This window comes from Rattus norvegicus, chromosome 4, assembly GCF_021556685.1.
Source record: "Rattus norvegicus strain SHRSP/BbbUtx chromosome 4, alternate assembly SHRSP_T2T, whole genome shotgun sequence".
NCBI lineage: Eukaryota > Metazoa > Chordata > Mammalia > Rodentia > Muridae > Rattus > Rattus norvegicus.
The window spans coordinates 131262454-131290423 of record NC_141537.1 but is presented as its reverse complement, the minus strand read 5'-3'; the positions used below and the strand labels follow the sequence as shown (position 1 = coordinate 131290423).

The 27970-nt window shown below is 43.8% G+C and overlaps 1 protein-coding gene across 4 annotated transcripts in view; it reads left to right on the top strand.

Annotated features, from left to right (window-relative positions):
* The window catches only part of Frmd4b (FERM domain containing 4B), a 326883-nt gene that overhangs the window by 140216 nt on the left and 158697 nt on the right, over positions 1 to 27970 (top strand). The window contains exon 1 of one of the 4 annotated variants that reach the window (XM_087656094.1): positions 27504 to 27615. Coding sequence (XP_087512220.1) covers positions 27592 to 27615 — 24 coding nt within the window. The 5' untranslated portion in view covers positions 27504 to 27591. 4 annotated transcript variants of the gene reach the window in all.

The window sequence follows — 27970 nt, the reverse complement described above, 5'->3', positions numbered from 1 at the left end:
TCTTACACATCACCTGACCCTATTCCTAATAGGGCTGAAATATATCTGTCATAGTGGGTCCCGTATGTGACTCAAGCTTTGATTTTGAAGAGTCATAGTCTCCCATCAATCAGATAGAATAAAGGCCAACTGAGGACAGACTACAAGAGTTCTAAGGAATGAATGTTAAAACAATAATTAAAAAAACACACACACATTTTATCCCGTGGTTTCAGTGCTCTTGGTTCAGCTAACATATCTGTAATACCATGCAGTTTGAAGTAGAATCAGTGAGGCACACTGAGAGCCCTGGAGGCCCAGCGGGGCTTGAGAGCATTAGGGAGCTGTGGCTAGAGCCCATCTGGCCACAGGCAACTGCACAGGCTTATTGGAGCTAGGCATGTGTCTCTCTTTCAGGTCTTTTCTCTCTTGGGAAGTCTCACTTTGGTTTGGAGTAAATACACCCACCCCACCCCCATCGGGTAGGGCTGCCTCTTCTTTCTAATTTTTGAGGAACTTTCAAAAGGAGAGCACGAATACTGTAGCCAGACAGCCAGACTCTGTGACCCACTCCCCCGTGGATTCAGTGGATTTATGGCTTATTGCTAATGTTGTTACTGAATTCAGAGATGATAGTTCCAAAAGCCCGAGAGCCTTTGGCTCCTCTGGAAGACCAACCAGTAGCTATGCTTTCTAATTCTGAAATTGTTTTGTGTGTACATGTTCATGGTTGTGTGGGTGCGCGCACACACACACATAGGCAGGCACGAAGGGTACCTCCTCAGCAATGCTGTCCACCTTAGCCACCATCCTGTCATCGGCCTGTGGCTTGCTAGTTAGGTGAGACAGGCCAGACGGCAAGCATCATGGATCCACCCATCCTCGCCTCCCAAGCATTGGGGTTGCAAATACATAGCACGAATCATCAATCATTCATCTTAAACCCAACAGCAGTTTGAAAGGGTAAGCTGCTCAAATATTTTGTTCTCTGCTACTCAAATATTTTGTTCTCCTCTGTAAAACAGGTGTCAACCGAGTCTCTCTCCTTTCATCCTCCTGGCCACTAAGAACATGCAAAATAAAGTTGGCTTTATAAGTATTGTCATAAGCAGAGAAAAATACGATGTTTACATTAACATCCTTTGTAGAACTAAGATTTAAAAAGCAAAACAAAAAAGAGATGATTTTCACCCCAGGGGAGCTATGGTATCCCAAGGTGAGCCACAGGCCTAAATTGCTTGATTGATTGTGAACATTGTTTGTTTGTTTGTTTGTTTGGGCAATCACATGCCCGGAACCCAGGGCCTAGGTGATTCTAGGTGAAGACTGCCTCAGAGCTCCATTGCTAGCTTAGAAAGATCATTAAGATGGTTTTTCAAGTGCTTAGCAGTAAAATGGCAGTGGGGATTATATGGACTGAGAAGCAGTAGAGAAAACGATTTCCACCCTCCACCCCAGAGACAGAGAAGGGATGAATCCAAGCTCTTCCTGTGTGTGGCCATAGGGAAATCAGCCCTCCACTGCTTCACTTTCATCCTCCGTCAGGTGAAGAATAGAACGGTGCTAATTAAAGAGGTTAATAAGAGTTAATTGACATGTAGAACATTTAGCACACTGCCTGGAGCTTAGAAAGCATCCAGTAAATATTATCGGTTCTATCATCTAGGTTGGTTTTTTTTTTTTTAAATATGATTAATATGGTTAAGAGGCCCAACTCAAAGAGAGCAACCGAGTAAGAAGAGGCAGCAACCACACAGCCTGCAGCTCTCCTTGCAGAGTAAACGTGAGGGGCGATTGGAATGGAACACAGACAGCTCTCATCCCTCAGCCCTGGTTATGCTCACTTACTGGGCTTATGCTTGTCCGACTTCTTTCTCCTGCCATCTCATAACTACAGTAGCTCATTAGGCCTACTTATCAACATAGCCAGAAAGAAAGTGAATTTCATAAAGCCCCTATCAAAATTCCCTGTGCATCCTCAGGGCTGCTAACGCACTACGCTCTGCCCACCCGATACCACACACCACCCCAATGGCCGTGTACCACCCCGATGCCACAAACCACTAATTGACACAGGGAGCAGGATTACTTTTTGTGCATTCTCAGTGGCATGAGATAGCCCAAAAGGAGCAACAATGATTTCAGGGAGAGGTAGGAAGAAAACATGCTCCCTCCTCAGGCTGGGATGTAGCTTATTGGTCGAACCTTCACCTAGCCCATGTGGGGCATTGAGTTCAATCTTCAGTGTGTCAATAGTAATAGTAATAATGATAATAATAATAATAATAATAATAATAATAATAATAATAACACGTAAGCAAATGTACAGTGTATGGCATTGAAGCTGCCTCAGCCGGTAGAGGAGATTGCCCCCCAAGTCCAATGACCTGATTTCAACCCCCAGAACCTACATGGTACAAAGAGAGAACAGACACCTACAAGTTGTCCTCAGACCTACACCTGTACACATGGCACCCACCCACCCACATGCAAACACAAATAAGCAAATGGTTTATTTTGTAATGGGAAGTGAAGATTGCCGAACGAAACTATACATTAAAATAAAAGACTCTTTAAGGGGCTAATGACGAACAAAAGGGTCCAGAAACACCAGAGTGCAAACCTGGTTCTGAAAACTGAGAATGGGGTGGGCCCCACTGACCCATGTTTGCTGAGTTAGGTGGTGTCCACTTCTCTGACAAATACCTGAAGAAAAAAAACTAAAAATGGGAAGAATTTATTTGGCCCAAGGTTTCAGTCCAGGAGGTGGCTAGTTCTGTTCTCTTGGGCAGAAAAATGGTGGAGGACCATGGAAACAGGAGGATACCCACGTCATGGTAACCAGGATGCAGAGATACGTAAGATGGGACCACGGAAAAGATGAACCCTTCAAAGTTCATGCTCCTGGTCACCCATTTCCTCTTAGCAAGGCCCCAACCTTGATTAGACCCCATTCGGTGATGAGGATCCATCCGTGGTTTGATCATTTGGTTAGATCAGGGCCCTCCCCGAACTCTGACAGACAAAGGAAGCTACCATGAGGAAGGGGCAACGTTTGGTTAAAATGCAGCCATGGGCAGGGGCAATGGTTCTGCTAGTGAGAGAAATTGTTCTATAAGCATGAGGGAGCTGAATTCAAATACTCAGAACCTCTGGAAGAAACTGGGTGTGGCCATGTGAACCTTTGGGTAGTTGAGACAGGAGGGTTGCCGGGGCTTGCTGACTGCAGTCCTATTTTCAGGTTCAATGAGAGACCCTATTCCAGGGCAATAAGGAATAGAGTTATAGAGCAGGAAACCTAAAGCCCTCAGGCACAGACAGACAGACAGACAGACAGACTTACACATTTTTAAAATGCAACCAGTCGAGTCTCCCACTTCATGAGAATCTCAAATCTAGTATTTTTTCAATAAAAAGTTATTCTTCAAGGTAAGTTCAAAGATAAAGACACAAATAGCTTTCAAAGTTTTGTTGTTGTTGCTGTTGTTGTTGCTGTTGTTGTTGTTGTTGTTGTTGTTGTTGTTGCTGCTATAGTTGTTTGAATTGAGTGTGGGGCTCATGATGAGAATACAAGCGTTGCTATTCTAGAATTACAAATTCTAAATCATGCAGAAGGCCGTGCTCCCGTTTGGCTGCTGTATGAACTGGATGCACACCAGAGTCATGGGTGATACTGAACCCACATTTTCTTATCATCTTGTTGATTTCTTTTAAGGCGTCATTTTTCATGCTTCTAGTCTCAATAGTGTTTGTGAAGAAACCCAATGCTGAATCACTCTGGAGAAATCAGGGTGGGGCAGGAGATATCCATTACCTGAAATATCTGGCAGCCCCGAGAGTGTTTTGTTTATTCATATACCACACTTGAAAGACGATCCTTCACCTATTCATAAAGGATTTGGCCGGGACATTATTGCCTGGCTGGCAAGCTGGGAAGGATTTCTTTGGAATTGAACACTTCCTCCATTTCTAGATGTTGGAACTGCAAGTGATTTAATTTGCCAACCGACTATGAATAATGAAAGTATTTACTATAAGGCATTTTTGTAGTAACAGAACTAAATATAAAGCAGGAGGAGAGCCCGGAGGAGAGAGACTGCTTGACAAAGACTCACTCACTGTGTAAGGGAAGACCTGAGTTTGGTCAGGTACCAGACTTGAGAGCTTACCTTGAATTTAGGCAAAATTCTGCTCATGCTTCAGTCACCTGCCTGTCCTGCTTATACCTCTCCTGGATAGGGGGCAGCAACGTTGTAACTCGTTATCTAAGCCATGTGCGTTGGAAAGTGAAGAGGGAGTGTTGTTGACAAAGGATTAACTCCTTTTCCTTCTCCTGAAGTGGGACAAGCTCTAACAAAGCCCTCAGTTTGTTACTTGGGGTCAGATTTGTGTCCTCACCACAGTCCCCAAGGTAGAATTTCCTACAGACCTTGAATGGAGTCATCAATGTGAACAGACTCTGGGGTATTTCAGTGACTAGAAGAGGCTGGGTCAGCTCCTCTGGGACAGGCAGCTGGCACAGAAGAAGGGCACAGCGTTCAAGGACTTGGACAGTATTCAGGCTCAACTTGACCTTGTACAGATGACTTCCCCTCTTTGGACCTCACTTCCTCCTGGGTAACAAGGAAGCATTCGCTGTATTAACTCCAGTAGAGTTCAAATGGGAAACTCAGGAGAGATATTCATAAAACACTTGACACTTCACAGGCATAAGAAAACGCTTAATAAAGGCCAGCTCTTGGTTATATAAAGCCCTTAACACTGAGCTCTGCGTGTCTGTGATAAAAGGTCACTGACAGTCTTGCTCTTGGTTTTATACCTGAGACAAGCTGCGAGGAAACTAAGTTCCCATCTTTAGTGAGTAAATGTTCATTTAAAAAGTAGACAAGAATCCCTTTGGCATCATATTTTGGCTAGATGTAGGGTATTTGAAACATTCCCTTCCAGAGGTCTGATATTCTCTCTTAGGCCCGTACATGAATCTAGGAAACTACAGGCATCTTGTAGTCGGGTTTCTGAGTTCGCCTTTCACTATGACGAGATGGACTGGTTGAGTTGTGTGTCTCCATAGCTTAATTGAACACAGCCACTCCCACCCCTCACCCAAGACAATTCTATGCCAAACTCTGGGCGATCTCTGTTATTTCAAGGCTCATGCACTTCGATTGCTCTGACCCTTTGCTTTCCATTCTGGAAACTGCCTCCTGCTTTTATAAATAAAGATTTATTGTCACGATCCATGTATGCATCTATGGCTACTTTGATCCTCCTGGGAGGATGGCTATCTATGTTCCTCAAGTTGAGTGGTTGATATAAATCTGAAAAAAAAAAAAAACTATCATCTTCCCCTTTACATAAAACACCTGCCATTTTAAATTTTGAAATTTTGAAAAGCAATGTGGGGTTTTAAAAAAAAGTTAAAGGAAAGAAAGTCCACAATTCTATCACAGAACAGCACAACTTGAAAGATTTTTTTTTCATCAGAACCTAAGGGGCTGGGGAGATGGCGGACTGACTGGGTAGAGCAGTGGCTATGCAAACATGAGGAGCCAGGTTTGAATGCTCAGCACTTGGGAAAAGGCTTAGCATAGCATATTTGTAAGCCCAGCATCGGAAGTTACAGCTTACTGGTCAACCTACAAACCTGACCAAAATGACAAGCTTTGGTTCAGTGAGAGACCCTGACACAAGGAAATAAGGAAAGGCAATAGAAGAAGACGCCAAATCCTGCTCTGGCCACACACACACACACACACACACACACACACACACACACACACTCCACACAGGCACTGCACACCACAACTGCATAGGTCATGCCAGTGCAAAAAAAAAAAAAAAACCTAAGATTTTAATTAAGAAATGTTCAAGGCAAGTGCTGAACTTAACTTTTACTCAGTGTTTTGTTTTACACATAATGACTGATATTTCTGGTGATTCATTAATTTGCTTGTTCATTCACACCTAAAATAATTAACAATTGCTCACTGCGTTACCAGTTACCACATCAAAGAGCGTTTCCTTGCCCTCATAAATGTAATGTTAAATAGGGGAGAATGTTTAAAAAAAATCCTTTAGAGAAAGGACTGGCTTTCAGGTGATGCTCAGAGAACAGACAAAAGTAATCATGAAAGGCAGACAACAGGGGGGCTTCCTGGAGGAGGTAATTTCTTTGCTGCCCTTTGAAGGACAAGTAGAATTCTGCAGGTAAAGGCAGAAAGTAGGGCATTCCAGGCACAGGTGATTGTAAAGAAGAGGGTTTCTTTTTCTTCAGAGCTTGATGAGCAGAAAGAGTGACAGAGCAATTTCGATGGAGAATAACACCTGCCCTCAAATGATCTCGTACTTTTGACATTTTCCTTCAGACTTTTAGGAGAGGGAGAGATTGACTTAGAACTATTACCTGGCAGTAGTGAGACTGGTAGATTCCAAGAGCCTAATAGTGGAGGCCCGAAGGGAAGGGATTCAAGAAGGTGGTGCTGGCAATATTGTGGTATCACTCAGAATAGAGTTTAAGTCCCAGCACCCACACGATGACTTGTGACTGTCTATAACCCCAGTTCCAGGGGTATCCAGTGTTCTGCTCTGACCTCTGTGGGCACTGCACGCAAGTGGTAGTGACAACATACTGCCCTAGAGACAGACAGAATATTTGGACTGCTTCCATGATATCTAGTCAGTCACATGGCGGCAAGCACAGGTCAGTGTCGTCTTTCAGGCTCATAGAATCTCACAGTAATGCCAGTTACCAGGATGGGAACTGGAGTGCTTTTTTTGGGGGGGGGGGGGCTTTAACAGTAAGTACATGGCCAGCAAAGAGCTTATGTTAATTCTCACAGATCTCTGGTGACAACAGGTCCACAGACCCAACTCACCGTGCAGGAGCCAGGCAGCAGAGTAAATGCTGGTGCAGATGTGCTGCTTAGCAATCAGATCGAACTGGGGTTACTAAACAGGACGGTTACCAGCAGACCTGGGAGGACTGTCCCTGGTGTAAGAGACTAGGAAGTGAGCAGAGTTAAGCAAAGAGAGAAGTTTATTTACAGTTCACAATTAGTAAAGCCGCAACTGACCTCACGGGTCACTCTGAAGCCTAGAGTTCTCCTTAGCTGGAACAGAAACACTGGCTTTTCTCTCTGGCCCCGTGGTGGCCCTTGAATGCTAGGTTGAACTTAAAGGAGGCAGCTGTCTTTAAAGGGAGGGAGGGAGCTGAAGCTGTCTGTTCACAGTGCTCTCAGCAGCCGAAGAGGATTGGTCTGGTAACATCAGAGCCATCTTCTACAAACGCCTCCCAGCAGGTGCTGAACCCAGGCCGGAACTAAAGCAGGGCCAGCAGGAAGGAAGTGAAAGGTGAAGCCCATACGATCAGGAGGATGTTGAATTCAGCTATTAAAAGTTGCACAACCAGGGCTGGAAAAATGGCTCAGCAGTTAAGAACATGGGCTGCTCTTCTGGAGAACTCAAGTTCAATTCCCAGCCCCCACGTGGCAGCTCACAGCTGTCTGGAACTCCAGTTCCAGGAGATCTGACACTGTCACACACACATATAGGCAGATAAAACACCAATGAACATAAGATAAAATAAAAAAAATCATTTTAAAATGTTTAAAAACATTGTATAACCTTCAAAGTGGCCACTTGACAGGTACCTACCCTCTGCTGAAGAGACCAGATAGCCATGGAATCAAGTAGTAGTTACTAACTACTACGACTACGACTATGACTATGACTACTACTACTACTACTACTACTACTACTACTACTATCTTCCAACTAGCAGCAGGGAACTAAGACACTCATTTATCCTCACCCTGAAAAGCAAAGAAAAGCAGAATGACCTTTACTTTTTTTGAGCCCCCTTACATAACATAAATCTATTTCTCAAAAAGTCATATTATTTAAGGTCAACAAGTTTAGTCTCACGCTCTTTAAAATACGTTTCTGAACTTTCACCACAGAGCTTGGCAAACAGGAGGTTAAGAACGGACTCTCCTGCCATTTCAAACGAGTGTTTGTTTTTCTTTTTCCATCTCGCAGGATAAAAAAAGTTCTTGTCCGTCCCCTGCTTAGGTTTATTCTGAACGTTATATTTTGGTGTCCTGACTGGTTGTTGTGAAAGAGCTCGCATGCCTGAAATAAGGAATAAGATTTGTTGTTCTAAATTATATAAGCAAGACCATGTGACATTCAGAATGGAAAGAAGGCAAAAATTAAACCTCTGTGGAAAGTAAAACAGTGACAATTTCCTTGCCATCTCACAGGCATTTCGTGTGTGCTCATACGTGTCTTCATTCTGAAATAGACCCTTCTGTGAAAGAGGCAGGTGGATGTGGCGAGTTCTGCCGTCTCATTTCCTCCTAACATCCCAACTGCTTTTAGTCAGTTGGATCTTGTGCCTTGGGAGAGCTTTTGCTTAAGAGCTGTTCTCCCTTCATCCAGTGCTTTCACTGAGCCTTGCCATCTGAATTTGACTATACTCCTAGAGGTTGAGTTACGTGTGCATGAGGCCTACACTACTCTAAGGCACCACACACAAACAATATTAGCATTTAAGAGGCAAGAAAAATAATCTTATTGAGCCAAGCGGTTGCACACCTGGAATCTGAACCCTTAGGGGGACTGAGGCAGGAGAATCATGAGTTGTTTTTCTTTTTTTAAGCAGCCTGTGCTACATAACAACTTCCTGTCAAAGGGGGGAAGGGGACACAAAAGCATATTGATGGATATTTGCAACTCTGTGTTAAGGGAGATTGTTATTGGTCTCAAACATTTTTTTTTTGTGGTATAATACAATTACAGAGTTAGACAAAGCCTAATTTGTACCTCCCCCTTTCCCTAGAAGTAGACCCACCTAGGGCATGGCAGTGGTAGAGTGTCTGTTCAGCATTTGCAAGGTCCCTGATTTGATTGCCAGTGAAGAGAAAGCTTGCATCTATAATCCCTGAACTCAAGAGTCAAAGGCAGGAGGATTACAATGAGTTGAAGCTTATTGGGTTACACAATAAGAAATTATCCCCACAGAAAGAGTCTTACCCAGACCTTGACAGCCAATAATAATTCCATCCCATCTGCTTTTATTTATACATGACATCTACTATTTATACGATGTCACAGCTTTGTCGAGCTTGTGTCTGAGCATCATTAGTCTCCTGTCTTTCTCTCTCGACCTGTTTTCGGAATGCATCTCTAAGCTCCATTAGCTCTGGACTCCCCTGAAGAATATGCCCATCCCTTGTTAAGGGTCATTGTGACCTTCCCAGATTTTCAGTGTTCTAAAGAATTACAGTAAAAGTTTGTTGTAGAGACAATTTTGGAATTTAAAAAAAAAAAAAACAACCCACAAAAAATATTATAAGAATGTGTTTTCATTTTAACCCCAGGTGTGGGATATGGGCTGCTGTAGACTGTCCACAGCAGCTGACTGTGATTTGCCTCAGGCGCTATCAGGGGTGTGATCTTGCCATCTGTAGATAGTCTCTGAGAGCATGTGAATTTGGAATTCTGGGGACTTTTCAGAGGTTATAATCATGCTTGGGCCCTGACAGGTGGTATGGGTTTCTGGCCGTTGATGGTTGTTGGTTGTGGTTTATAAAATAGTTGTCTTAGTTAGGGTTCACTGCTGTAAATAGACACCATGACCAAGGCAACTCTTGTAAGGACATTTAATTAGGGCTGGCTTATAGGTTTAGAGGTTTAGTTCATTATCATCAAGGTGGGAGCATAGCAAAGTCCAGGCAGGCATGGTGCAGGCAGAGCCAAGAGTTCTACATCTTTATCTGAAGGCTGCTAGCAGAATACTGGCTTCCAGGCAGCTAGGGTGAGGGTCGTAAAGCCCACACCCACAGTGACACACCTACTTGAACAGGGTCATACCTTTTAATAGCGCCACTCCCTGGGCCAAGCATATTCAAATCATGACAGTAGTCATGCACAAAGAAAAAAACAAGAAAAATAAGTTTTTCTGATGGTGAATATCAAACTTGCCCAAGGAACTTGCCCCCTTTCCAACCCCTGACTTTATTCAAGGATCTCTTTCTTTTCCTCTCTATCCTTTTTCCTTATCAAGTGTTAGGGAGTTGAAAGGGTGGAGAAGGGTAGAAGGAAGAAGAACCCACAAAGTAGCTGAAGTCCAGCGACATGTGTGTTCCCTCATGACTTACAAGAGGAGCTTCTCTGTGGTAAGTGTAGAACACAAGTGTCACTGGACACTCCTGCTATATGCTTGATGTGCCTATATTTGGCTCAGCATGATGATGTCGCGTGACCATTTTACTGGTTTTATGACTGTATTAGCCAATGGGTGGTAATGCTCTAAACGACTCATCTTGAGGCCTCAAGTCACCAACTCACTTCTCCAGATATTGAAAGGTAAATAAGTTGTCATAATCTGATGGGTTGAATCAGATTCATTAGTGTCTTCTTATCCATCCATTCAGATGAACTTGAAGGAAAGTTTGAAAATAGTTATCTAGAGACCTGGGCTTCAAGAGTTCAAATTCTAAGCTTGGGAAGATGGATCAGTCAGTAAAGTCATCCTTGAAAGCTCAAGGAACTGGGTTCAATTCCAGAATCTATGTTTTTGTGTTTAAAAAAAAAAAACAACTTTAGTATAGTGGCATGTGCTTGTAATCTCTGCACTGGGCAAGGAGAAGTGAATCCTGGGTCCTCACTGGCAGTCATCCTAGCCAGTGGTGAGTTATACACCAGTGAAACCCTCACTCAGAAGTCAAGTTGGACAGTACCCAAGTGTGTTGTCCTCTGGGACACTACGCTTGCATACTTGTGTACACATACACACACAGTTCTTGTTAGCTATGCTGCGGTCTCTGAAACTCAGTCGTTCTCTGCTGTAAATGTGAACAGTGATAGTTTCTCCCCTAACCCCCGCCCTGGCAGAGCTGGTTTTCTGAGATTATTGTAAAAATATAATGCACAGCTATTTAAAAACATTGTTACTTTTTTGTGGATGGTTAAGTAGATAGTAGATGGAGGATAGACAGATGGGTGGGTGGTTGTAAATTGATATGGGACCGGTTGGCTGAACAATAAATAGATGATAGATTGATGGAGGGAGGGAGGGATGGATGGATGGATGGATGGATGGATGGTAGATGGATGGTTGGATGGATGGGTGGATGGATGATAGATGAATGGATGGATGGATGATAGATGGATAGATGGATGGATGCATGCATGCATGTTGAATGGTTGTCTTCAGATATCCATGACTCAATATTTATACATAGTATAATCTTTAGAGCTTCTAAAACGTACAGAAACCTTGTCCCTCTTTCTTCCCTTACCCCAAGTGAAAACCTGCAGCCTTTATAAGCACCAGAAAGGGGGTAATTGACGGCTGTCTGGGAACATCAGGACCACATCATTTGATGGCTCAGCTTTCTGTTAGGTTGCTTGAGTCCTGGTGCTGATGTTGCCCTGTTTTATTCAGGGAAGGCTAATATGCCTGCATCTAGTTGTCTTATTTTATCTCTAAGCGGAGCAATTAAACTCTCTTTTCCCAATTCTGAACCCAACTGCAGATGACAATAGACCCTAGATTCCCACTTGTGACCAGTCTGGCCCCTGTTGCTTGTCATTTGTCTAGGTGAACTATATAACATTGCCTTGAGTAGGGTCCAACAAATATTTTTTTATCAAAATTAGTCTGTCTTACTAAAATGCAATGAAATATTCATTATCTAAATGAGAACAGAGCCTTTACTTAAAAAGGAAGGCTAGAAAGACGGCTCACGCTGGAGCATTTGCTGTAGAGGCCTAGTGACCTGAGTTGGATCCTTGGAACCCACACAGCATAGGAAGGAGACACCTGCTCCCTGGCTGTTTTGGAATTTTCACCAGTGTGGTGGGAAGCCATTGAAAGTGTAGAAGTGGGGTTTGATGAGATGGCTTAGTCAGTGAAGTGTTCACCTTGAAGGCACAAGCCGAGCTCCAGAACCTGAGCTGGGGCTCCAGAACCTACACTGAAACAAAAGAGCAACAGCACCAGCAGCAAGGCAGAGACATAGAGCGCGTGTGCCCTACAATTCCCTGAACTGGGGAGGTAGACATAAGCTCATGCTACTGGCCAGCCAGCCTAGCCTACTTAGCAAGTCCAGGGCAATAAGAGACCCTGTCTTAACAAAACAACACGGCCAGTATCTGACAATAACAGCTGGTATTGTTTTCTGCCTTCCACATGTGTATTCAGATATACGTGCACATGCGCGTATGCACACATGCACATACACACACACACACACACACACACACACACACACACACACACAGAGTGTAGACATTACATTTCCCTTAATTCAACAAATATTTACCAAGAATCCGCTACACCTCAACTCAAGTCTAAAATTGTGGACACACAACAATAAACAAAAGGAAAGTGCCTGCCCTCACAGAGCTTGCTTTCTAGTTGGTTGACCCTTTCTGATAAAATTCAAGTGTTTTTTGAACTGCCTGCACTCCTTGAATGATTTTATCTTAAACTTGCTACTCACATGTCAACGCCTGGTCTCATCCCCTAAACCCACTCCCCTGTAGAAAATGGAACCACACCTTTCCAGGTGCCTGGTGGAAATTTCTCTTCCACAGTCCTACCACATAACCAATTGGCTCCACCCTCACGGTGAACATCAATTCTCCTCACCTTCAACCCCACTGCTCTGGGCCAGACTCCCTTCCTGTCTCAGCTGGACCTGTGCAGCACCTTCCTGATGGGTCGCTCCTGGCACTCTTTCCCTATAGCCTATTCTAAACCTTGCCACCAGAGAGACCATTTCAGAATCGGTCAGAACAAGCCACTGTCCTGCCCAGCCATTGTCTCAGCCACATTGGGACACTAAGAAATAGTTACCTTTATTATCTTGCAAGGACTCCTGAGATGAGTACCTCCATGATGCTCTTCCCAACTCCACCCAAGGCCCAGCCTTCCCCCTAATGCTGTCCCATCTGCCTCTCAGTGATACTGTCTTGCCATCCCCAGTACAACGTCCAAGCCTTCACTCCGTGTAGTGTTCTCTTCCTACAACCTCAATCTCCCCACCCCCGCCCCGACCCAGCAGTGCACAATGCCCTTCTGCCTTCATTTCCTGCAGTCTCTTTTTAGATGTTGCCTACCCAGAATACAACCCATTGTCATCCCCATACCCACGATATTTTCCTCTATAACTGTGAGCATCTCTGGCTTTATGAATCTACAGGTTTGCTCATTTTTACCTTCCAGGCCAGACGCTAGTGGGAGGTAGGTAGGGATTAAACCCTGCTGTCCTCTGGAACAGTGCTCACACCTGGTGTGAGCTCCAGAGAGTAATTGTCGGGTGAGCCTATGGGTGTGCTAGCTGAACGCTTTGGTGGCTCTGGGATAGAGCAGGTAGAAGGCTATTTGTGATGGCCAGTATCAGCACATAGTAGGATGCTGAGGTCCTGCAGCTTTGTCTGGGGGGTGGGGGTTTTTTGTATTCTGGAAAACTATGGAAGGCTCATTCTGGGAGGATGACTTATGGTTTGATATTTGCATATGTGTGTAAGCTTCTTCCTTATTGAAAAGAATGAGTCAGGGCAAAGTGCTACAGAGCACATTTGTGGATCATCTCATGAGAGGAGAGTGTTTGGGACAGAGTAGACAGGAAAGCAGGCACACCCAAGGGCTGTTTTGCAACTCACCCATGACCAGAACCCTCTGTGCCCACCCCAAGGTGGGAGGCTGGCAGTCCTGCAGCCCTCGACAGCTCTGCCTGCCAAGTGATTGCCATTTCCTGCCAGGGCCTGTGGTTGGGCTCTGGAAGGCATCCTGCTTTTCCTGACAGATGTTGGCAGCTGTCTCAAGCCATTTACTTTCTTTTCTTGATGTCTTTTACCATTTGCCAGGCATTGCTTACCCATCAGTCCCTGTCTCATTCTCATCCACTAAAGTTAAGGGCAGTAAGTAGGACCTGTTTTTGTTTAATGTTCTTGGGATCTTAGGGGTAAAAAGCAAGAGTGTGTCTCCCTCTTTCTCTATCTCTCTGCCCCTGTCTGTCTCTCTGTGTCTCAGTCTCTCCCCCAACCCTTTCATTCCTGGTCTTTCTTAGTGTTTAATTTAAAATGTGCTTTGCTTCATTCTTGGCTGTGTGCAGGTGTTTTCTAATTCTGCAAAGCACAGACAGTATAAAGAGACTCTGACCCTAGGAGTTATTGTTAAATCATCAACCTCAAATAATTACAGAATCATAATCTTAGGAACAAATGAAATTTTAGGTGTTTTGCAAATTTTTACTAAAGAGAGGAATACTTTATTTTTAATAAATAAGCTAATACCAGGACTCTTAACCTTGAGCTCCTGTGATATTCATGGGCACTTTCTCCTGTAGGGTTTGTATATATTAAACTTTCAAGGTGTCGATGCCAAATATAGGTCCAGCCAAGCTCATAAGACTTGGCTGTTAAATTCTTTTTGGAAATATTTTTTTAGTGAATGCACTCTTCTTTAATAAACTTCACAAGCCAATTTTTTGAGAGGCAATTGCTGGAGTCTGGACAGTGTCCTTTGTCTCGTAGTCAGTGCTGGAAGTGTGATTGTTTTCAAGATCTGTAAATAACAGCAAAGGTTTGGCATGTTGTTACCTGGATAATATGTGTTTTAAATAAATCATATTTAATTGTGTGTTGCCTTCCTTTTCTCTTTCTTTTATATTTTTGTTGTTTTAGTCTCAGCCAATAGGAGATTGTATAAATAAATAAATAATGCATGTCTAGAATCTACATGTATATGAAATAAGTTTTACACATGTGGGCATGTGTGTGCTATGTTAGTTTGACTCCCGCTACAACCCAATGTCCTACATAAACAACTTAAGAGAGGAAGGATTTATTTTGACTCATTGGTTCCAAGTCTATTATGGTAGGAAGGTCTGGGGGATAGAACAGTTTGTGTCCTGGCAACCAGGAAACAGGGAAAATCCCTGGGCAGCTGGGTTTCTCTTTTTCCCTTTGGATTTTACTCTGGGTCCCCAGCCTCTGGAACAGTGTCTCTTACATTTAACAATGGTCTTTTCCCTTGAGTGAAACCTCTCTAAAAGTTCCCTTACACACACACACACACACACACACACACACACACACACACACACACACTGGGGTATACCTAACCAGCTTCCTAGGTTCTTCTCCATGCAGTCAAGCTGAAAGTCAGGTCAACCGTCATATACAGGTGCATATGTTGACTGTATTGAGCTTCTCCAGGAAGTAAATCCATGAGCTGATACTGTCACAGTACATAGCAGTTGCCATATTAACCTTGGTCAACATCACTTCTAAGCTTATAGCCCAACTGATATAATCACCACCAACGTGGATAGAGTCTACTGCGGGAATGTTCTTTAGGGAACGCCTATCAAGTTTACAGAAGCTCACCAAGTAAAATTTTGATGAGAGCTATCCATGTCCACTGCTTAAAGCACACATACGTAGGGTGGGAGGAGTAGAAGAGGGGAGGCCTTGTGGGGTGCTGAACCCCCTACTGACTTAGCTAATCTACTTGTCTGGGAACCTGGAACATAATGGTGACTGCATTTCAGGTGCCAAGGCCAAGAGCCAGCTACCAAACACAGCATGGCGGTTGACCTGTAGCCTACTTCTGTCTGAGATGATGTAGGCAGTCACAGGCCTGGGAGACCTTCGAGGAAAAGGAGAGGAAGGAGCATGGGGCCACACAGTGCCATCCCGAGTGACAGCAGCTTTGTTATATGCAGGAACTAAATGACACCAGTCTGCCCTAAAAGACCTTTCAGTAAGATGAACATCATCTGTTTCCTTTAAGCAATATTCACACATCTTGTGGGAGCCAAGGCTGATAGACAGCCTACTTTCAGCCCCGTGCCTCATTCCTAACTCCCTTTGTTACCCAGAGTACATGGCTAACCCCTTGGAGACTAGTGCGCTCTTCTAGTAGACAGCTGCAATGTCTCAAAATACTGTTGCTAGGTAAGGTGTGCAGCTGGGAGCCTGTCCTCCCAGCAGTTGGGAGGCTTAGATGGGAGGGTCATGAGTTTGAGGTCTGCCTGGAGCACATGGTGAGTTCCAGGCCAGTGTATACATAATGGCACAGAACTTCAAACAGAACATGTGTGGGATATATCTCGATGATACGGTTACTCACCTAGCATATACAAGCCCCCGGGTTTGACCCCCAGCGTACTCAGACAAACACTGTTGAATTTAAAGGGGAAGGATACAAATGACTGCTTAGAGTGATATCCTAACAGGAACCCAAAGCCCTGCCTTACAAAATAAACAAAAAATAGAAGGAAAGGCATCCTGGAAACGTTTCTCTTCTCTCATATAGGTGAAGTTACCTAAGATGATAACTAGTGGAAATATTTCTGAGAAGAAAAAATATATTTAGCTTTGTAAATTATTACAATCTTTTTGTAGGACAATTTACCTGTATGCAACCACATGTAAGGTATGATCCCCTTGACCAGATGTTTATTTGGTTATTGTCTCATTATTAGCAAACCAGTGAGTTAAGTGACAGTCCTCTTGGGTGATGATTACCTCAAATGTCAACGTGACACCATGTAGAATCGTTTGTGTCAATAAGGGATTGTCTAGATCAGTTTGGTAAACGGACATGCCAATGGATAAGATTATCTTGATTATATTAATCAAGGCCTGCCCATTCTGGGTGGCACCATTCTCTAGGCAGGGGATCCTTAACTGTGGAAGAGTGGAGAAAGTAAGTTGAGCACAAATAAGCATGTGTGAACAAATTTGTCATTCTCCTGTCTTGACTCTGAATGTAATATGACCAACTGTTCCAAGGTCCTGCCACCTTGTTTTCCATGCTGTACTTGTGAGCTGTGATAAATCCTTTCTCCCCTAAGTTGTTTGACTTAGTGTATCACAATGACAGGAATGAAACTAAGACACTCTCTAACATAAACTCACCAGACCTAGAAAATTATCTGTGCTATATTTTCAGGTAAAGACACAGTGTAAAGCAATATATGATGTGTGTGTGTGTGTGTATGTGTGTGTACACATATGTGTGTGTAAGTGGGTGCATGTTTTGAACATGCATATGGATGTATATAAATATGTATGTTTATATAACTATAGGTAATTTCAAATCATGTACATTCACATATGTGAGTAGAAGTGCACATGCCAAAGCAGTAATATTTTATACCCTAAGAAGGGTAAGTGAATGAGGAGAGGAATTTCAGGGGTTTTTTCTATTATTGCGATTCTGAATTTAAATTTGTATCACAAGAGTATGCAAACTTTTTGCAAAATGTTCTTTTCAGAACACTTTACTTAAGCCAGGTGTGGTGACATGCACCTCTGATTCCAGAATTCAGTAGGTACAGGTGCAAAGACCAGGTTCAAGGCCAGCCTGGGCATTATCAGAGACTCTGTCTCAACAAAACAGGAAAGAAAAGGAGAGGAAAGGAAAAGGAAAAGGAAAAGGAAAAGGAAAAGGAAAAGGAGAGGAGAGGAGAGGAGAGGAGAGGAGAGGAAAGGAAAGGAAAGGAAAGGAAAGGAAAGGAAAGAGAAGAGAAGAAAAGAGAAGAAACCTATTGTTTCTAGACCAGTATATAGACTGTTTCTGGAACACAGCTCTTGATATCACCTGGCTTTCACTTACACAGAGCCAGCCTGTTGTAGTGTGTCTGGTATTTACACAGTGTATCCACTTAATAATAACCACTGTTTATTGATTCAGTTACTGTAGAGCAGAAGGGAATATTTATGCTCTTTTGAGAACCATAGAATTGTCATTAAAGTAACATATATTCACCAGTTTAATTGTTAAAGGTACAAAGACTTAGACAGTCAATTTCCCCTAGTGTTTATTAACGATATTTTCTAACATACCATGACCCACATATTAGAATATTACAACACAAATTCTGAAGCAGTGAGACCATCCTATAACATTACCATGAAGTTTTCATACAGGCTTACTAGTATGTCTTTGGTTCGGTGGTGTCTTATTGTTTCTCAAACTGTTGTGCGATCAGTGCACTGCAATGCCATCAGTTAACTACTGATAGATATTTATGTTATTTCCTGTCTTTATCAAGGCAGTGCTATTATAAACATTCATGTACATGACATGTTTGAGGTCAGATTTCTGTAAGATGCATAGCGTGAAGCGGTATTGCTAGAGGGGTTTGGATTTCCAAAGAGATTATGCCAATGTATACTGACACCGAGTGAACCAGAACCCTAGCCAGCATCTTGATTTACACCAGTCTGCTATCCAACTGCCATGACTTCCTCAAAGGCTGGATGCTTGGGCTTGTTTCCAGTATTAGAATTCACAGAAGATGGCGGCATCTCCATAGCACTGGGGACGTGGGTGAGGCTACTCATGGATGGATGTGGCCACTGTAGGTATTGTGGCTGACCTAAAGCCCCAGAAAACCTAGAGCTTGTGGTGCTGTAGCTGAAGCTGACCCTAGTGCCTTTACTCCTCTGCTAGTGATGGGATTGGACTGAGCATGTGACTTACGGTGGGCAATGACAAGCTGTCTATTCCTCAAAAAATGTAGGGTAGGGTGGAGATCTCATGTCTGGAAGAGTGGCAGCCATGCTGCAATCGTGAATGTCAGCTTGTGGAAAACACGCTAAATAGAAAAAGACAAGAAACCCGGGGCCTTTGGTATAATGTTAATGGTAGAACTCACTAACCTTGAAACTGTCTTAGACCTGGATACTGAAATAAAAAACCTATAGTAGTCAAGGAACTGTGTTAGTTACTGTTCTCCTACATGGGCCAAATCTCTGGCAAGGAGAAACTTAGTGGAGGAGGGGCTTATGGTTTGAGGGAGCACAGTCCATTGTGAAGGGAAGTAATGGTGGCAAGAGTGGGGGTGGGGGGGGAGAGTGATAGTATCCAACTCATGCTCTCCTTTTTCCAGCGTCTAGGGCGCACATTTAGGGTGAGTCTTCCCACACCGGCTAATGTACTCAGACAATTCCTCACAAGTGTATTCAAGGCTTGTCTCCAAGGAGTCAAATTCACAATCAATATAAACTATCACAGACATGTTCCATTTGGTTTCGTTATTGTTACTGCTGAAAACCTTTTTGATATAATGTCCACTCGAGATTGGGACTTGGAAAAGAGTCCTGCAACAACAGTAAGAATAAAAGAGGCTCAAAATAGGAACCCCCTGAGGAAAGAAATCAAAACCAGGGGATGTGTCGATAAAAGGAAAATGTTCAAGCTCAAAGGAAGATGGGTTGAAATAAGAGGAAAGCTGACAACATCAAGGTTCTATACATGAAAGAGTCCAGGCCACTTCACATGTAATGCACTTCTTGGTTAAATGTTAGAGGGAGGAGAGGATTCCAGGGACAGTTTTGACAGGCAGAAGAGCATGTCCACAAGGAACTGCACATGGAGACTCAGATCCTACAGCCCATTTCCCAGCTGTGTGACTTTATGTAAATTGAAAACATCAGTATGGTGAGGCACACCTTTAATCCCAGTACTCAGGAGGCAGAGGCAAGCACATTCCTGACTCTGAGGTCAGCTTAGTATACAGAGCGATTCACAGGACAGCCAGGGCTACATGGAAAAACCCTATCTCAAAACACAGAAGCAAGCAAACAAAAAAAATCTCTGTGCCTCAATTTCTCATTTTTAATAATAGTTCTAACCTCAAACAAATTACAAAATTTATATTAGATAATCCTTCAAGGTGAAGATGAGGACAGGGTTTGGTGTGTATGAAAGTGTATGTAAGTATTTGTTCTTCCTAATCTTCAGTTATCGTTTCAACTTATGTTCTTGAAACTAGTCACCCCGTGGTGTAGTCTCTGCTATCACCCTGTCTTACATGACTATTTTATGAGAAACTAGGTTGGTGAGATGGCTATGTTGGTAACAGTGTTTGCTGTACAGCCTGGCCATAAGGGTCCAATGCCCAGAGGGCACATAAAATGAGAGATTGAGAGATTTGACTCCTGAAGGCTGTTCTCTGAACTCTACACACACACACACACACACACACACACACACTCGGGGGAGGGGGACGGGCAGGCATGTAATCACAATACTGAGGGGAAAGTTAAAACAGGAGGATCACAAGTTTGACAGCAGCCTGGGCTACAAAGTTAGTTCCAAGCTATCCTGAGCTACAGAGTAAGGCCATTCCCTCCCTTAAAACTGTCAAAAAAGAAAGAGAAGGAGGAAGGGAAGGGAGAGGAAAGAGGAGGAGACCTATAACACCAAGTTCTGGTGATAATAAGGGACAACTAGATTGTCCTTATTACCTGGCAGGAGAGTAAACTGATAGATAAGACAGTTGGCAGAGGGGACTATTTGTCATTTTCATAAAAAATTAAAGACACAGTTGTCCTATAATCTGTTTGCTTAGCTCTTGCATATCGAAGAAAAGTAAACATGCATATGTATGTCTGAGTGCATGCACATGCACGCACGCATGTATACACACACACACACACACACACACACACACACACACTTTGCTCAGGGTGTGAAGCCATGCTTAAAAGAACCCATCTCTAAATCAGATTAATCAAATTCTAGAATAGACGGAAACAATCTCTGTTGGCGTAAATCTGAAGCACGTCTGTAAAATTGTCAGAGATAACTTTCTAGATGTGTTCTCTATCTTGGTAGCTGTTTATACCATGGATTTAATGAATAGGGTATATGTGTATGTCTTGGCTATAAATTCTAATTCTATTGGTGTGTGTGTGTGTGTGTGTGTGTGTGTGTGTGTGTGTGTGTGTGTGTGTGATATACAAGCACATTTATGTACAGATACAGAGAGGAGGAGGATGGGTGTTCTACTCTACCAGTTGCTGCCTTATCGTTTTGAAACAGAGTCTCTTGCCAAACAGAGCCAGGCTGGTGAGGAGAAAGCTCCAGTGATCTTTCTGTCCCCAGCTGCATAACACTGAAAGAGGTGGTGCATGTCTGGGTCAGAAGGAAGGGGAGCAGTTGTATAACTAGGTATCTTAAGAACAGGTAAGGAAGGGTAAAACACAAAGCTTGTCCTTCCTTAGTGGGTAACACTCCTGGGTGACCAGTCATTCGGAAACATTGAACAGAGCATCACCCATTTGCAGATGAAGGCAGAGTTGTCCACACTGAAGTACCCTAGTGAATAGAGCTAGCAGAATTAGAAAGTTGTCACGTTGACGTCCTTGATTAAATAAATTACCATGGTCATGACTATTGGTTTTTCTACCATAAGAGAACAACTATCCTTCCAAATGCAAGAACACACAGGCTACAGGATCTAAAGGAGTCTTGATCAAATGATCTAGCCAAAAGCAGAGGCCTTCAGGAACCACAGTAGATAGAAGTGTTTTAAATGATACCTTAAAAACATAGTCAGCAAGCCTGGGTGGTCTGAGAATTGATGGGCTAAACAGCTCCACATCTTCAGTAAATAGATAACCATATGGTGTACTATAGATTACCCAAAATCTGAGAGAAATGTGAACCAGTGTCAAATTATGGCATCTGGTTTGGGATCTTATTTCCAACAAAGTGGGGGCAAGGGGAATGAGGTTAGCCATGGTAGTATACAGCCTTAATCCCAGCACATTCTGTAGGCAAAGGAAGACAGATCTTTGTGTGGTCAAAGTCAACATTTCTACATAGATAGTTCCAGAATAGCCAGGGCTCACACAGAGAGATCGAGAGACCCTGACTCAGGGAGAGAAGAAGGAGACAGAGATGGAAAGTGAGAGTGAGAAGGGAAGATTTGGATGCAGATGCAGTCATACATGTTAATAATCCCAGCACTCTGGAGGCTGGAGCAGGGGAGTCATGAATTTGAGGCCAAGTTGTACTACATAGTGAGACCTATAAAATAAGCAAATAAGAAAAGATATCATTCAATTAGAAATCTAAACTCTTAACAGATATCTTAAAGATATTGAGGATTTTTTTCTTTTAGTTATCTGGGTTTAATGTTAAAAAAGAATGTTATGATCTTTTATACTGAAATCTTTACAGACAAAATTACCTGAAGTTGAAGATTTGACTTAAGATGGCCCAGAGGACAGAAAGGAGGGGATAATCGAGTGACTCTCAACCTTCCTAACGCTGTGACCCTTCAACACAGTTCCACATGTTGTGGTGACCCCCTGACTATAAGATTTTTCCATTGCTACTTCGTAACTTCAATTTTACTACTATTACGAATCGTAGTGTAAATATCTGATAGGCAGGATATGACCCTGTTGGGGTCAAGAGCCACAGACTGAGAGCTACTGATTTCCGTGTCTCAAGAGTGGCCAGATTAAAAGGTGCGTGCAGAGACTGGGTGGACACAGTGTGTGATGCCAGTCAGCCACTGTGTGTGTCCTGAAGTCTTCCTTCATCTAAAAAAAAGTTCATTTTAGGCGGGAGTAACTCTAACTTAAGGCTAGCCGGCTACATAGAAAGACCCCTGTTTTAGAAGTGGAGGGGGAGGAGGAGGAGGGAGAGGAGGAGGAGATAGTTTTGTGTTTTTTTTTTCAAAGCTCTGTAAAGGGGCAGAGAAAGGGGAAAACGAAACAGAGCAAAAAAATCAGATTCTGCAGAAAGCCAGGAAGGAAGTGAGACGGGAAGCTGCATGGAAAGTCGTGCCACTTTCTTTGCACATTGTCTGTGCAGCCTTTCTGAAAGTCCTTACTGGACGCTGGACTCTGGGTGCAGAGCCTGTTTTCTTACCCCCAACTGGGAGGCTCCTAGCACTGAGTGCTCCGGGTCTTGGGTCCTGTGTGTGAAGTGGACTTCAAACATGGTGTTCAAAGGCGCTTTTGTCTTTACTTTTCCAAACATGAGGAAGTTATTAGATTTTACAGAGTTTGTGTCCAGTGTCTGAAAGGCCGCACGTGCCTTTGACCTCTGGCTATGAGAGCCATGAGAACCCCGGGCATGCCTGCCTCTCTCCCCCAGGCTTCTCACCTCGACTTTTCCATTTGTGGTTAAGAAAGCAGGAACCCGCCCAGTGCAAGAAAGTTCCCTCTTTTCTGCCGGGAGGAGAACATGAGTAACAGATTTTTTCCATCGGAGCAGTTTTTCCTGGACACAGCGTACCGTCCAACGGCTGCAGCATGTGATCTCAGGGAGACCTTAAATAAACTTTCGGTGCTCTTATCAGCCCCAATTTTAGGAACTTGTGAATTCACTTTCTGTAGTTGGTGATTTTCCTTTTTAGACAGAAGTTCTTTTTCATTCAGTAGCTGCTGAGAGCTTCCCAGGTGCCTTAACCGCGTCGTCCTGAGTATAACAGAGATGCCTTGTACACAGCCCAAGTCCCTGCAGCGGCCCTCGCCTGCCTTGCCTGTCTTCCTGCCTTGCTCAGCGGTTTCCCTGGGCAGGGTCCTCGGCCCTCTTCATCATGACTTGTGGTCATATCCCCTGCCTCTCCTGCTCATTCACTGGCCTCTGCCCCCCAGCACAATGCCAGGCAGAAAGGCCCTATGCAAAATAAAAATGCACAAGTCTTACTCAACAGGAGCCAGGCATGGCAGGACCTGTAATTCCCACACTTGGGAGGCAGAGGGAGGGTTGTGCATTCAAGGCAAGACTTCTGAGACTCTGTCTCAAAAATACAAGAGCTGGAGATGTACTTAACAAGAAGAGCAGTTGCCCAGCATCCACACAGCCCTGACTTTGACCCCGATCAACAAAAAATAATAGCAGTAGTATTAAGAACTGTAATAGCGGGGCTGGGGATTTAGCTCAGTGGTAGAGCGCTTACCTAGGAACCGCAAGGCCCGGAGTTCGGTCCCCAGCTCCGAAAAAAAAAAAAAAAAAAAAAAGAACCAAAAAAAAAAAAAGAACTGTAATAGCTGGGTGGTGGTGTTGCGCACCGTTGATCCCAGCACTTAGGAGGCAGAGGCAGTCAGATCTCTGAGTTTAAGGATAGCCTGGCCTCCAGAGTGAGGTCCAGGATAGCCAGAGCTGCACAGAGAAATCCTGTCTCAAAGGGAGAACAAAAGAACTGTAGTAAAGAAATAAAGCCTTACATAGAGCATGGGATCCTGTGGGCCCACAATGCAAATCTGAGCACCCATGATACCAGCGATGGTGCCTGGCACCCTGTGAACAGCCAAAGTAACTGTCCTTGTAATGAATGAAATGAGCCCTCCAAGTGGTTTCAGGTTGGTAACAATGAAGAACAGAAGACAGTATATACGGAAGAGATGCTGGTCCTAGACAGTCGGGTATCAGACCCATTTCCCTCCTCCAGAGCCACAAAGTCCAATCAGTTGAGGCTTGGAGCATGATGTTTTCCAAGTTGATTTCCCTATAGTCCCGTGTGTGTGTGTGTGTGTGTGTGTGTGTGTGTGTGTGTGTGTGTGTGTGTGTGTGTGCGCGTGCGTGTGCTTGGTCCTTTAAAACAAAGAGAGACCTGAGGAGTAGAGAGGTGGCTCGGCAGTTCAGAGTACTTGCTGCTCTTGCAGAGGACTCAGGATGGGCTTCTAGCACCCACATGGCAACTCACATCTGCCTCTAACTTCAGTTCCAGGAAACCTGGCACCCCCTTCTGGCCTTTGAAGGTGCTTCACCCATATGGTGCTCATACATAATGGAAGAACACTTCACACATATAAAATCAAAAATAACTAAATTTTCAAAATAAACTGGAGCTATCTATATATATTTTCCCCCTAAACTCTTTGTGCTTTCCTTCATCTTGCTTCCGGGGACAGTGAAAGCCCCCAGGGCACGTGCCTGAGTCCACAGCCTGTGAACTAAGTTCACAGTATGTGAGCCTGCATCCCCACCACGATGCAAGTTCCATAGTCTTGCCTCACAGATGCCCATCTTTGTTTAGAACCATTCAAAAATGTCAGTTTGCTTGCTCAGGGATTCTGCTGTGGGTTACCGACCCCTCAGTCTTTGAGTGTTGGAAGCTTACTTCCTAAACCTCTGTGCTAATGGTATTTGGAGGAGGGGATTGAGGGGTAGTTAGGACTACATGAAGTCATAAGGGTGGAGTACCCATTATGCTATTAACTGGCTTTGAACAAAAAGGAAGAGAAACCCAAGTGAGTAAGCTTACTCTGTCTCTGTGCATATGATGCTCACACCATGATGTAGCGAGACTTTTTATAGATGCCATGACATGCCCTAGGACTTATCAGACTCCAGAACCATGAGATGAACCTTTACTTCTTTTTATAAATTTGCCTATCTGTAATATAGCAACAGAAAATGAACTAAGATGGGGTTCTTAAACAGGACAGGCTAAGTCTGCCCCAGAACTGGGTGCCTCTCAGGAAGAACAATCAAGTCAGATAGAGTGGGCTTCACTCACCCCTGGTCTCTGAATGCCACTTGTCTAGGAGTGTTTCCCAAGTGGCCACCCCATGCCTGTGTGATAGCCTAACGCTACAGGGATGAACCACTCTGAGCATGCTCTGTTCCTACACTTCTCCTATCATCACGCCTAGAGTCCATCCTACCTTGCATTGATAACACCCAGGATCCAGAGCCTCATGGAGCAATTGGTTAAGGATGTCCAAGTCACACTGTCTTTCCTCTCACAAGTGACATGCTACAGAGAATCTTTCCATCCACAAGTTGAAGTGGAAACTATATACTCAGTAACAGAAAGAGTTTGGATACAAACACATCCATTAATCTAGCCATCCAGACCTTGTCAGCGAAGCCTGCCTACCTCCAGCCCAGCTGCCTGCTAGGGTGTGGCCTGGTGGCTCTAGGCTGCCATCCCAGTCCCTTTGTCACTCTAAACAATTATAGAGTACTCCTGGAACACTAAAGTCGGAGATGAGATAGTAATCTAATACTTATAAGCCTTCAGAGTCTAATTAATAATCTGAGGACTGGTAACAGCTACTGTGCTTTTTGCAAACATGGTGCTGGAGAGTAAACCCAGGCCTTTGTGTGTGGCAAACTCTCCCACATCCCAAGATTTTACCTTTATCCCCCTTCTACATGTGTACATTGGCACTGAGGTTTTTTAAGTCCCTCTCTGCGTTATCTTCACAGCCCTCATAATCATGCCATCTTCACTTGGGCACAGACTGTTTGAGACTCACAATGTCCCCAGGGCCATCATTACAGAGCATTCTGTATACATTCTCACTTATTCTAAGCATGTGTATGTGGGTTCCTCAGCAACACCACTGACTGCACGGCTCCTTAGAGTGCTTAAGCAACTTGTTCTAGCTCCCAGCTCTTCCAGTTGTCAGAAAGCATGCGCACCAATAATCACTAAGTTTAGAGTAAATTCTTTGTCACGTTTTCTGCTTGTGTGACCTCTGTCTGCATTCAAACTTGTTGTTGGTTACGTTGGCTTCTGGAGGGGGCTGGAAAGATGGTTCAGCGGTTAAGGACACTGGCTGCTCTTCCAGAGGACCATGGTTCAAATTCCAGCACCCACATGGCAGCTCACAACTGTCTGTAACTCCAAGATTCTGACACTCTCACAAAGACGCACATGCAGACGAAACACCAACGCACATAAAATAAAATTGGCTTCTGGCTGGGTCTTCCCCGGTCTCTTGTAAGAGTAAGTAAATATTTGAAAAGACAAGATATTAAAGCCATTTCTGATACTTGACAGGTATGGAGGCAGCCATATTCAGTATTGAGGTACCTGACACTTTGTGGCCATCGGATTCCCAGGGCCCAACCTGTGCTATCTCCTTTACCTCCCCCAACACCCTTGAGACATGGGGATTTTTGTCTCTGTTCTACAAAAGAGCAAATAGCTTTCTCAAAGACAAACCACTAACAAACATCAAGGTGCCTTTAACTCCAGAACTTGGGTTTTCACCCATATTACCAGAAGGCTCTTAGTCCTCAAATGGAAGACCCATGGTACCATGTTAGGAGCTCTTTCTCAACTGCCCCAAGAAAAACAAGTCGATTAATTACATTTCTTCCTGTTTTTCTCATTTTACGATGAAGTATAGCATAATTTGAATATTCCCTAGCCCATGAATAATTCCACTGGTAAATTATTCTGCGAGATGCAAATGATGTAACAAGCCCTCTCTGAGTCCATGGTTAGCCTGCCAAGACACTCTGTGCCTGGTGTGCCTGATGTTGAATGACACTGATGTTTTCATTGTGGAGCTCCACATTTACTCCTGAGTGGAAAAGCCATTGGCATGTGATGTCTCTGAGAAGGAGAGTTCATTAAATACTCTATTCCATACATTAAATCCCCAGGCTAGCCCAGAATATGCATAGGACGGGAAGCCAGATTGGAGTTTGAATGGTACCCAGTATAGCCCATCTCTGGGCAATTCTTAACTCCTGTCAGACATTGTTTATGGAGTTGAGAATTCAGGACACAATATGTCATCGTGTGTTTAAAGTGTATAATGAGGAGAGGCTTCAGGAGGCCAAAAGAAACAGCAGGCTTTTTAGCTGGATTTTCCTCTGTTGCTTTCCTGACTCATGTTGAAAGGCTTTTGTTTCTAATCAAAGCAACAAACAGTAAGGTCACTTCCTTGCGATTATATGGCAGCGGAAGGTGTCCGGGGGCTTTGGGTCCTCACTTCCACCGGCTTGTAGTTGGAGGACAGAGGCACACACACACACACCCCACAGCGCTGAATACATGTGTCCTGCATCCCGCATCTCCTCGCCAGTCCCTTTAAATGAGCCTCGATCATGGATTGGAGGTAAGCGGAATGTCTCTGACCATCAAATTGCAGGCAGGTAGTGTCCTGGAGCATCTTGAGCAAAATGTTGGACAGGTTTTAATGCTATATGGGGGACAGTTCCTAGAAGCAGAGCATCTCTGAAACCAACTGTTTAGAAACAAAACTAACAAGACGTGCTTATCTCTCCATGGTTTCAAGGAATTACTCTTTGCTAACTCCTGCTGGGGAAGGTCCGGAATGATATCCTAACAGAAACGGCTTTTAACGCCCCGTCTTTTAGAAGTTTTTCCTGATGTGTGTAAAAAAATGTTGCCTTGGCTTCTTTAAAAGATTGAAAAGGCTGGTATCCTGATTTTCTTCAGTGATTGCTGGA